The sequence below is a fragment of the Musca domestica genome, unplaced genomic scaffold (genome assembly GCF_030504385.1).
Source record: "Musca domestica strain aabys unplaced genomic scaffold, Musca_domestica.polishedcontigs.V.1.1 2, whole genome shotgun sequence".
Taxonomy (NCBI): Eukaryota; Metazoa; Arthropoda; class Insecta; order Diptera; family Muscidae; genus Musca; species Musca domestica.
In genome coordinates, this window is record NW_026712249.1 from 29,624,819 (window position 1) to 29,636,941 (window position 12,123).

General features: G+C 34.1%; 2 protein-coding genes across 4 annotated transcripts; one reads left to right on the forward strand and one right to left on the reverse strand.

Moving 5' to 3' along the window:
* The first annotated feature begins 96 nt into the window (after positions 1–96).
* On the forward strand, positions 97–7,492 carry LOC105262376 (uncharacterized). 2 transcript variants are annotated; one of them, XM_059122058.1, is made up of 2 exons: positions 97–192; positions 6,714–7,492. In XM_059122058.1, the coding sequence occupies exons 1-2, from the start codon at positions 120–122 to the stop codon at positions 7,112–7,114; spliced, it is 474 nt and encodes a 157-aa protein (XP_058978041.1). In that variant the 5' UTR covers positions 97–119; the 3' UTR covers positions 7,115–7,492. The 2 variants fall into 2 exon arrangements, with proteins under 2 accessions (XP_058978041.1, XP_011295585.1); XM_011297283.3 differs by lacking the exon at positions 97–192 and adding an exon at positions 6,543–6,649.
* On the reverse strand, positions 1,780–5,632 carry LOC101890477 (zinc finger protein 486). Of its 2 annotated transcripts, none has more exons than XM_059122057.1 (7): positions 5,123–5,632; positions 4,973–5,042; positions 4,714–4,896; positions 2,794–3,109; positions 2,683–2,735; positions 2,100–2,622; positions 1,780–2,033 (listed from the first exon to the last, which is right to left on the reverse strand). In XM_059122057.1, exons 1-7 carry the CDS (start codon positions 5,492–5,494, stop codon positions 1,943–1,945), a joined length of 1,608 nt encoding a protein of 535 aa, XP_058978040.1. In that variant the 5' UTR covers positions 5,495–5,632; the 3' UTR covers positions 1,780–1,942. The 2 variants fall into 2 exon arrangements, with proteins under 2 accessions (XP_058978040.1, XP_058978039.1); XM_059122056.1 differs by having other exon boundaries at positions 4,973–5,045; positions 5,123–5,630.
* Positions 7,493–12,123: the final 4,631 nt, after the last annotated feature.

Sequence of the window (12,123 nt, forward strand, 5' to 3'; positions counted from 1 at the left end):
AAATTGAAAGTCATTGGCATTCTAAAGAGAGTTTCCAAAAAAGGAGATCATCACAAGCAAGTTGGGTAACAAATCAAATACCAAAAGATTTTGGCAGGCATTTTTAGCTAAAAAGGCCAATGACAACAAGGCGACGATGTAGTAGTACCAGACGCATACACCTTAGAAGACATTATCCTCAAGAATCCGAGTGTAAGTTATGCTCTTATCTATGTTTTTACTTTTGGAATAATATAAAAATTCCTAATAAAAAAGGTGTTAAGGTCGATCCAAACTGCCGAAAGAAGTTTAAGGCATGAAGTATGACTGAGTGTATAGTTTGGTCCGTCGGTATTTTTTTTGAATTTCCTGACATAAGAATACAAATAAATTTGCAACAAAATATAAGTGGTTATGCGCCTTTCAATTGGAAACACCACTACTCTTATAGAAATGTGCATGTTATTATTTCAACAATGTGAAGCTCTTGTCGGTCTCTCTATACCTCTGGCATCCCCTCAATTTTGATTGATAGGATGCTGATTTAGACTATTCACAAGAAAACGAGAACGATAAGTTAATCAGCCAGTACTGGCTAAAGTTACACTTGATCTTTCTTTGAGCGCTAAATATCTCAGTACGATTCTGGACCAGCGTTTTAACTGTCCTCCTCAAGGACATGAAATGGTTGATCAAAAAAGCTCGATGTGGTTCCCAGTCGATTGACCTACCAATTGATGACACTTTCAAACCACCGATGAACAATTATGTCAGGTTTTTTAAGATGGCTCTCAGCGAATAAGCTGAAGAGATGGAAATCTGTTGCAAGGTATCTAAGGACATTTTGCCGGAAATTTCGAGAAGAAGAAGAACCTTCTCTCAGTTCAAAGAATTGCGGTTGTTGTTGATGTAGCAGTAGTACATGTGTGTGTTTGTGTTCTGCTAATCTGGTTCCAGCTCCAGGTTTAGAAATTCGGCTACTTTAACGGGCTGTAGCCAGAGATCCTCTGGAGTGAGTTGGGTAGGTTTGGCTGAGCAATTAAAAAGGTGTAGCGTATTGTGCGGGCCTGTATCGCACGCCGGGCAGGCGTTACGCACATCTTCATCAATTCGAGCCCAATACGAATTGAGGCGACTACACCATCCTGAACGTAATTGCGCCAAAACAACCTGGTTTGTCTAAGCAGCTGACGTTCTTCGGCTGCAATGGATGGGGGGTGGACTCCGAGGACGGCATTCACTTTATAACTGCTAATAGCATCCGCGACTGCATCGGTGTGAATGCCACTCAGACCTGCCTGATAGGCTTCTTGATCTAGAGGCTCTCTCTTGTAGCGCTGGACCTCCCTCTCTAGATCATGTATGTCCTTCCTGACACGCCTGGGTGGGGGAGAGTTATCCACCATATGATGGTTGGGATGACTCTCACGGTAACACCCAAGCAGGTACTGCAACGAAAGCATATGATTATGCTGACGTAAGGGAAGGACTTTCGCCTCCTCATGTAGATGGTCCACTGGTGTCATGAGGAGGCACCCTGTCGCAGTTCTCAGGGCAGCGTTCTGGCAGGTCTGGAAAGAATTGCGGTAGGCATATTTACTGCCCACTGATGTATCAGATATCTGCCTCAAAATGGGGTAAGTCATCATGTCCTGCAGTTTTCAGGTCTCTAAACTTCTCCACGGCGTAGCAATAGTATTCGCAGACCACGTTGGAGCTGCATAACTAACCGCAGACCGAATCACCGGGTTGTCCCTGACATTTTTCTTTAAAATGTAAATGGTCTCTAGTCAGAAGAGGTTCTTGAGTTTATCAGAGTTTATTTTATAAAACACATTTCAATTATCTAATGGGATAGTGTGGTTCAAAACCTCAGGTTCAACATTGACATTTTCGACAAAAATTGGCTAGAATTTGATGAGAAGGAGATCTCCTTTAAACAAAGTAAACATATCAATTTAAGTTACGTTCGCTCGAGCGGCCAATTTGGTGTAATAAATTTATCAAAATCCGTAGCATTGGGAATCACAATTTCATTGGATGAAGTAGTGGATCTGGAAAAGAAAAAAGGAAAGTGGTGGTACATCTTTTCTCAGAGAAAATCAAGTACTAAAACTTACATCGAAGGTAATTGTTTTGCGTTCTGTGCAATGCCTCCTGCAAAGGGTAATTGTTCCAATTTCAAAGTAGCGCTTGTCGCTGGTGCTGTTGAGCGTATATATTTCCCTTTGGCCGTTGGATCCACACCCTGATTATGTTGCTGATTCATGTGTTTATTCAAATTTGATTGTCGGGTAAAACGGCTGGGACATTGCTTACAGGCAAACGGCTTATCGCCACTATGCGATAGAAGATGAACATTTAAATCCGTCTGTCTGGCATATTTCTTTTCACAATACGGACAGGCAATGGTCTTGTCCATGTGATTTAATTTCATATGGGTTGCCATCGATGAGTGTTGTATGAAACGTTTGCCGCAGATCTCACAACCGTATGGCCTTTCGCCCGTGTGGCGACGCATGTGACTCTTAAGGGTGGTGGGTCTCAGAAAACGATCACCACAAAATTTACACTCATATGGACGTTCGCCGGTATGGGCACGCATATGATGTTTCAGGGCATAGATTGTGGAATAGGCTTTGGCTGGAAAATAGGCAAACATTTTAATTGTTGTTAAATTGTAAAATTTTAATCCGAACTTACGACACATGGTACACAGGTAATCCTTTTCCCCGGTGTGCATGACCATGTGGTACCTAAAATGCATTATTATTTTATTTGTTTTTACATAAAAATAAATATTTTTAAAAATACCTTAATTTTGATGCCGAAATCATTTCCTTGCCACATATATTACAGGGAAAGGTTTTCTTTGGTTTTGGTTGACTGCTCTTTGATTTTTTCTTAACTTCTTTGGTTTCTTTTACTCCATCCGGCTCTGGCTTTGCTTCCTCCTCCTCACTGTCATCTGATGTTGTGGGTTTTGCTTTCCGTCGTTTTCGTTTTCTCGAACCATTGGACGTGGAAGGTTTCGAAATTGTCTTAATTTTTGGTTCATGCACTTCCATGTGGGCATTCAGACCAACGGTGGTGAAATAGAATTTGTCACATATTTTACATTTGAATTGACCTGGAGAAGAATATAACAAGTAAAAAACATTAAGTTTGGCCGGGCCGAACTTTTAATACCCTCCACCTTTGGGTAAAGAAAGCATTTTTATAAAAAAAGTATCAGAATTCAAACGTTTTTCAAAAAACCATAAAGTGGGCGAGGCCGTTGTAAGGGGGGCCATATCAAAACGAGAACCTCTATAGATAATTTTATACTTCGGGGATTGTCGTCTATCAAATCTTCTTAAATATCAAATTTGAAACAATTTCGTGGGTGAATTTGACTAGGATTATTAAAATACCGAAATTCGGTGGGTATCGTTGTGTGTGCTCTATAGGAAAATCTGGGCATAAATATTCAATGTTCTGCCACCGGAGCTAGAACCAATTATGAACTTAAAATACAAATTTTTAGACAAACCCCCGTGAAAATCATCAAAATACTGAATATCCGGAGGTACCATTATGGTGGGGGCTATACAAAAACGTGAACCTATACATACAATATTGCGCTACCGCAGCTAGAACCCATTATGACCTACAAATACCAATTTTTAGACAAATCCGTGAAAAAATGTGACGGAAATCTTCGAAATACCGAATTTCGTTACATAGAGGCTATACCAAAACGTAGACCTATATATACTATGTTCCGTAACCGGAGTTAGAACCTAATATGACCTAGAAATACCAATTTCTTCAAAATTCTTCAAAATACCGAATATCGGAAGGTATCGTTATATGGCGGTTATACCAAAACGTGGACCGATATGTCTGATTTTCAATACCAACCATCGTAGACATAAAACACATTGTTGTTCCAAATTTTGAATCTCTACATCAAATAATGTAGGCTGTATCCTGATTTCAACAGACAGACCGACATCGTTAAATCGACTTAGAATTTTATGCGGATTATGAATATATACTTTATGGGGTCTATGACGAATATTTAGGGTTATGACAAACGGAATGACAAAGTTAATATACCCTCCTTCTCAAGGAGGGTATAAAAACAGGGCTTTTAAATACCTTAAACCTAGAGATATTGCAACGAGGGTAATATGTCACCATATGTGCTAATGTGGAATATTTTAGGGAGATGGGTTAAATCTAGAAATTTGATGGAAGGTTTAGGCATCATTTGAGACCCTGTATTTTGGTGCATTATCAAATATTTGGCCTATATTGCATAAAGAATCTGGATGCTATATCTGATTATTATCAAGATTCATATTTAATGGAGCGATATGACTCAGTCCGCTTTGTCAAATCTTTTGATTTTTGATTTTAATTGACAGACGGACATTGGTAATTGATCCAGAGTTGTATGCTGATAAAGAATGATATGGGGCCTCCGTCGAATTGTTCCAAAAATCTATATAATCTGTTTTTTATGGTGGATGGCATAAAAACGGCTTAATTTATGAATATATATTTCCTACGTCAGTATGATTGCAGATCAACAGCATTTTAGGCAAAGTCTTGAGCAGCATTTAGACCACAAATTTATTAATTCCAAAAATGTCAAACTTAATTCCAAACAAAAGTGGAAGCAATAAAAATATTTTTTTAAAATAATAAATCATTTTGGCCCCCTGATGATAATCGGGTACCACCTACCTTGTGGAAAGATTTGTGATTCAATTGAGACAAGAAAATCGCTATCATCGTTATCACCTCCATCGTAATCATCGTCATCATCATCACTGTCTACATTGGCAGCAGTGGTGGGGGTAAATGGTATCATTGCAGGCGATTGTGTAAAATCTTCAAAGTTATTATCATCTCCATTATCTGTTGTATCTAAGCGAAAGGTAAACATATAAAAATAAGAAAAGTAAAATTAGCATTCTTTTTAGCAAATATTCATTTTGCATACTTGTACAATCTGGGGCAATAAACTGGCTGGGATCATTATTAAAATCTCCATTAAATTCCTTACAATCAATCTGCTATACAAGAAAAAAAAAACAACAAAATTTTCAAATATTCTAGCCGTTACAAATGTAGCAAAGAATACGTTACCTACCTCTTCGCCTTTGACCGTCTCCTTATCTTCCTCTTCTTCGCTTAAATTTTCCAAGGGATCTTTATATGACAATAAACCACCATTAGCAACTGCATCATCATCAACTTCACTTGAACGAATACTTTTTAATTTTTCTTCACAAGCCAATGCTTTTTTCACAAAAAGATAAGCAATTTCCAGATCCGATCTACAACCAAAGCAAATATGGCGGGGCAAACCATCGTCCGTTATGGCCGTTAGTTTTGTACAAAAATTGTAGAGATCATAAAAGGATAGTGTTTCACTGTAGGTATTATCCAATTCCATGAAGTCATCTTCCCCAACGGACTCGGAGAGACAAACACGACATACTTTCTGGAATGTTGAAGACATTTTGATCAGACCGCACAGGTGAAACAGCAGAAAATTTTCTGTTTGTTCTTTGCTTGCTGATCACAACGACAAATGAAACGTAACGTAACGCAGCGTATGGTATGATTTGTTAAGGTGGTCTGGCCACATAATGAATTGAGGGGATTTTTGTATATTTCGTGATATTCATAGGGTTATAAAATAGATGCAGTATATTTTTGGAATTAAGACTTTTAATTTCATTAAATATATATAAAAAATATACACAAAATATGAAAAGATTGGACATATAGTGTGTCTAAAACCTGTTGAATGATTTAAATCGGAGAAAACTTGTATGAGAGTATAATCAGATGTATTAAATGCACACTAGGGGCGGAACCGTTCTATATGAGCCAAGCTTTATAATAAAACGTTAGTGTACTAATACCAAGGCATGCGTATACTTACGTGGTGCTATGGGTAACTTATGGTACAATTAATTAACATCTGAATTTTCTGTAATTTATCATGTCAAATTTAGCTTCATTGAAAACAGGTTCCAATCTTAGATTTGTGTAGAATTATGAACATTTTGACAACGAGAAATTGACAACGGTATAATTCTGAAGAAATCTTGATTCCACAAGGTCACCTTCTTAGTTTTGCCTTTTAAAAAACGTAGGGGTCTAACTCTTACATTCGAAACCTAACTGTTTTTCACCAAGACTTTCTATTTAATTCAGCAGCAATTCCCATATTAAAATTCATTATCAAATGTAAGAATTTTCCAACGAAGATCTTTTTTTTACGAAGATTTGTCATTTATTTCTTTACACGCAATATTTTACAGTTGCTATAAAATGTTACAAAATGCTGTATTCTTACTCAAAAATATTTAAATAATGCGAACATTTTAACAGAAATATTTGTCAAAAGATTACAATGCATTTAATCCAAATTGTTTTATATTTAAGGTTTGTTTAATTTTAGTAAGTCATTTTGTTATTGTGCTACGTTACTGTTACGTTCTCTACTAATCATGCCTTGACGCTCAATCAGCTGTTTCGTCCTATGAACTTTGCGTTGCCTTGCCTACTAATCAGGAAATACAAACAATTTCAGTTGAAAAAAACGAGCAAAGCGCGCCCATTTCACAAAAAAATTGCTAACAATTGGAAATTCTTTACAAAACTCGTAAAATTCACAACATTTCCTCCATTAAATTCACATAATAATCAATTTTCTTTACCTTTTCCAGCCATCATGTCAAACTTAATGGATATATTTCGTGATATTGAAGATCAAATCGATGATCTTCAGCGTGATACGAAATTTTGTCTCAACAACTACGACTATCATCACAAAAATAATGAATATGAAATATTGAAGAAAATACAAAATATATTGGAAGAAAGCGCCAGCGATGGTCCAGAATTTCAAATGAATTTGGAACAAATGAAGGAAACAATTCAAGTGGCACAACGCAAATGTTTGGAGGTGGATGAAATCATCAAAGATTTGGGCATAACGAAATCGGCAAACGATGGGGGTAGTCACAATCCAACAGGTAATTCTCCAACTACTGGTCATAGTCGTAGTTTTATTGAAGAGCAGTTGCAGAATAACAACCATGATGAAAATAAAGAGAATATAAGATAAAGTAATTAAGATTTTAGTAGAGCCATAAATATAGGATTGTGGCCTTAATCTGTACACTGTCATGGAGCATGATGGCATATAAAAAATATTGGCACAGAGTGGAAGCTGTTCGCTCACAAACTACATTTATAGACAGATATTTATTAAGTAGAACTTAAATAGTTTTAAATCACATCTAAATTTTGTTTCACAATTACATAAAGAAGGTTCTTTTGTTGTAATCTTATGCGGATTAAGGGATAAACATTAATGCATACCCTTTGGTTGCAATTTATGTTGCAAAATGTATTAGAATAAGCCTAAGCATAGCGATAGAGTTTAGAATATAGTTAAAATATTTAATAATAAATGGAAATATTTTTATACCTACATTACAAACATACTCTAATTGCGTCTTCCGGACGTACGTTTTAAGTACTAATATTACAAGAGTTTAGATTTTTACTATAGTATTGAAACTATTTTCATATTGCATTTGCCTAATATGGCTCCGTTTTTTCGTAATGTTTTTGGAAATGAAATTTGGACCTACAATCTCAGGCTCATTTCTTCACCCTTTGTGAGGGAAGTTTTTGGGTTTCCAACAGCAGATGCTACTGTGAAATATCAAAAGTTACATTTTCCGGCATTTGATAGAACTACGCATTGCAATTATTAAAATTGACTACAAAAGTGGTATAAATCTTGCAGTCGAGGTTCGCAAAACTTAAGCATTTTTTGGTCTTCGTGAACAACAATGCTGTGCCGCAAAACATAAATTAGTGTGGAACGGGTCTGTCCATGTCAACAAAATAAATGTTAACAAAATAAACCAATAAGGGAAAAAATAGCTCCCAAGAGATGAAAATAATTGGCTACCAAGATCGATGTTTTTGTTGGGACGAGTTGATTATGTGAAATTTCATAAAAAAAATATTGTTCTGCGTGTGCATGGCGGAGGACATTTTGGCGGTTATATTGTTTCCTTTTTTATCAGCATACATTTCTATCTATGATGGAATAAAAAATCGATTATTCATCTAAAAAAGACTTTTCTTTAAATATCAATATAGCAACTTATATTGGAAACCATTTAGTTATTCATGACCGAGGCTTTCACGCCCACCGAATTTAGCCTCCTGATTCCTTTAATAAAAATACCCCGATTTTTTTATTGTCTCGCATTCATATAAATGTTTCAATTTGATCAGGTGTAGAAATCACTAGTCTTGTATATGTTGAGCCAGGTCACAGATTTAGATCGATTTTTGCGCTTCTTAATATATTTGTCAAGTTCCGAGCGAGTGTTGAGATTTTAAAAGAAATTTGTTGTCACAAATAGTGAATTTTTGAGAGATATTCAAGTCCAGAATAGAGCATTTTTACTTTTCGGAGTTTTGTTTTTAAACATTTTTCGAAAACATCCAGACTGTTTCTATACCCTCCCCCTATATAACATAATAACATGGTATCTCCCAATATTCGGTATTTTTATGATATTAGAGGCATTATAGGCTGGAATTGTTTCAAAATTTGTTCGATATTATTCTAGTGAATTATTTTAAATTTCATATTTAAAGGTTCTAATGTGCTTTATAGCCTATGACAAAATATTGCGCAGGCAAGTCCTCGTCTTCGTATAGCTCCCAAATAACGGTTTTCATTTAAAAGGTATTTTTCCAGGAATTTTTTAAAATTTTTCCAGTTCCTTCCAAATAGTGGAGGTTGGTGCTTGTTTACTTGTTTTTTAGAAATATTTTTTCTTGCTATTCCAGGACAAAATTGTGGGTTTATTTTATTTTTATTAGGTGTTGTAGAGCGAAAAAAATGCATTTTTAAAAAATATGTTGAAAGGTCTACTGACCAAATATCGTGAATGTTCAAGAATAATTTCAGAAGCCTGACAAGAATTCGTGATTTCTTTTAAGAATTTTGAAAGACATTATTTCCTAAAAATGGTGGATTTTTGAAGAGTATTTTAAAGGACATACCAAAAGCCGTAATTTTATTTAAATCATTTTAAAGGACCTTCTGCTGAAAAATCATTTTTTATTTTAAAGAATAGTTTAAAGATCGTTTGGCCAAAATTTGTGGAATTTGTAACAATAAGTTTAATATTTCCCGAATAAATATGTGGATTTTTTTAAAGAATATTTTTAACAGTCTTCCTGAATAAAAATGGTGAATTTTTAAAGAATGTTTTAAAGGATGCCCTTGTCAAACATTGTTGACTTTTAAATACAATTTTAGAGGAACCCCGAATCCAGAAAACTTACTCTTTTTTAAACCTACGAAATTATCCTGGACAAAAATCGTACATTTTTTATCATTGGGTTTTTCATTTTTTTAACATTGTTTCAAAAAATAGATTGTTTTAAAAAATCCGACATTGTTTCAAAAATAGATTGATTTAAAAAAATCCAAAATTTTAATTAAATCAATCTAAAGGACCTTCTGCTGAAAAATTAATTTTTTATTTTAAAAAAAGTTTAAAGGTCGTTGGCCAAAAATTGTGGAATTTGTAACAATAAGTTTAATATTTCCCGAATAAATATGTGGATTTTTTAAAGAATATTTTTAACAGTCTTCCTGCCTAAAAATCTTGGTTTTCTAAAGAATATTTTAAAGGATGCCCTTATCAAACATTGTTGACTTTTAAATACAATTTTAGAGGAACCCCGAATCCAGAAAACTTACACTTTTTTAAACCTACGAAATCATCCTGGACAAATATCGTATATTTTTTGTGCAAATATCATTGGGTTTTTCATTTTTTTAACATACTTTCAAAAAAGTAGATTGTTTTAAAAAATCCGACATTCTTTTAAAAAATAGATTGTTTTAAAAAATCCAAGCAATCGTAAAAAAATGGTACCTAAATTTTTTTATATATTTTTGAAATGGTTTTCCTGTTTAAAAAATATTTTAAAGGACCTTTTAAATAAAAATGGTGGATTTGTTAAGAACGATTTGAAGAATATCCTCACGAAAAATCTGGGATTTTTAAATTATTTTGTTACAAGATTTTCCTCCACACCAACTACACACACATTTTCCACTACTAGTTCGTTATCTTTTAATATTTATCCATATGGTATATATCAGAGGATAATTCAATCATACTTTAATTTCAATTTTAAACATATTTTTTTGAAGGAACAATATCCGATCTGGATTTCATATATATCAAATATATACGACAACAAATATTACAAATCTATTCAAATTGAGTACAGTTCATCTTCTGAATTTAGTATTTTATTGTACCTAATGAAAACGAAAATCTGATTAAAAATCTTAGAATATGGTCCAATGCTATATAACAAAAACAAGAAATGTTGGAGATATATTTAAAGTTTTTTTTTTGTCAAGAGACTCATAATGTGTATTTTTCCTTTAACGCAATCCCCAAAAAAATTGAGTATTAAGGAAGACTTTGACTTGAATTGGGAACGAGTTGAATTAACAGTAGAAGAAGCAAATACGTATTTTTCACTTAGAGTCCATAAATACCGAATGTAACTTTTTTTAAAAACTGCTACATCCAGATAGAATTATTTTTTGAATATTTCTTCTTTTGACACTTTTTGTCTAAACCAAAATTTGATGTTACTTTTAGGCGTCAACTCGAAAAAAGAGCGAGGAAAAATTGATTTGAAAAAATTAGGAAATATTTTTCGATTTTTTGCAACATTAATGCAAATATTTTCCTGATACATTACATAAATTAAAATGTCTTTTCTTCGGTGACTTATGGCGAAATTTAATCTTTGACATTATGCTTCTAAAATTATTCTTTGTATAAAGTACAATTTCAACACTAAAATGTATTTTTATATATTCCTGGCGTTCAGGTAAGATTTAGACTTTTGATGTCTTCTGGGACCTTTTAAAGAATTTTTTGACAAATAATTTTGTAGAATATTTTGATTTGATACGATCCCGTTTAAAAGTGTTTTAAACCCTATTTTGAAAAGAGTACCCAAAAGACCCATTTGGTGACTAGCTTGTGGGTTAACATTTTTGACCAACCGAATTCTCGTATTGTTACCTTTAATTCCGTTGTTGTTCAGGTTGAAAAATTCGGCTTCTTATACGGGCTGTAAGGAAATATCTTTCGAAACGAGTGGGATTCGTTTGGCAGGGCATTTATGAAGGTGCAGCGTATTGTGCGGGCCTCTGTCACACGCCGTGCAGACGTTTGAGCTTTTGAGGACCTTTTTTTAAAAACTATGCTCTGTTGAGTACTCCGATTTTAAGAACCTTGATATTTATTGGAAATAAGGTCTTAATGATTTCAACAACTAGCTCTTTAGGACCTTTACACTCGATGTTTTTCTTCCAAAGCATGCTTCCTTTTCTTATTGTTTTACAACATTTCACAAAAGAAAATGTCGTTTTGTGGATGAGAATGGAAATGAAACATAATATTCTACCTTTTCCCAGCAAATTGCAAAAATCTCAGTTGACCTTTCTTAAAAAAAAAAAAACAGTAAAGAAAGTCTTCAAGTCGGGCGGGCCGACTTTATGATACCCTACACCACTTTGCTAATTAAGTAGAGCTCCACATAACAATTAAAAGTTTTTTATGGGAGAATTCAATCATACACCCTATGATTATAATTATAATTTAAAATTCAAAGGACTAAATATGCCAAAGCATTTGTATCTTTTAATTTCGGACTTGTATTGCCCATTTGGTGCACAATTAATTTGAAATCGGATAAAAATATATATGGGAGCTATATCCAAATCAGAACCGATCTCGATAAATTTTGGCAAAGATATTTCTGAGCTGTATTTGATATATTTCCCTGAATATCGTTGTTACGGAGTGCATATTACGGTTGTGGGTAACAAATATAACAAATCGGATGAATAATATATATGGAAGCTATAGCTATATCTGAACCGATCTTCACCAAATTTGGACTCAATTCGGTCGTATGTGCCAAATTTCATCCCATTTGGACAAATATTAGACGTTTGGTGCACAATAAATCGGTAAATCGGACGAAGTTATATATGGG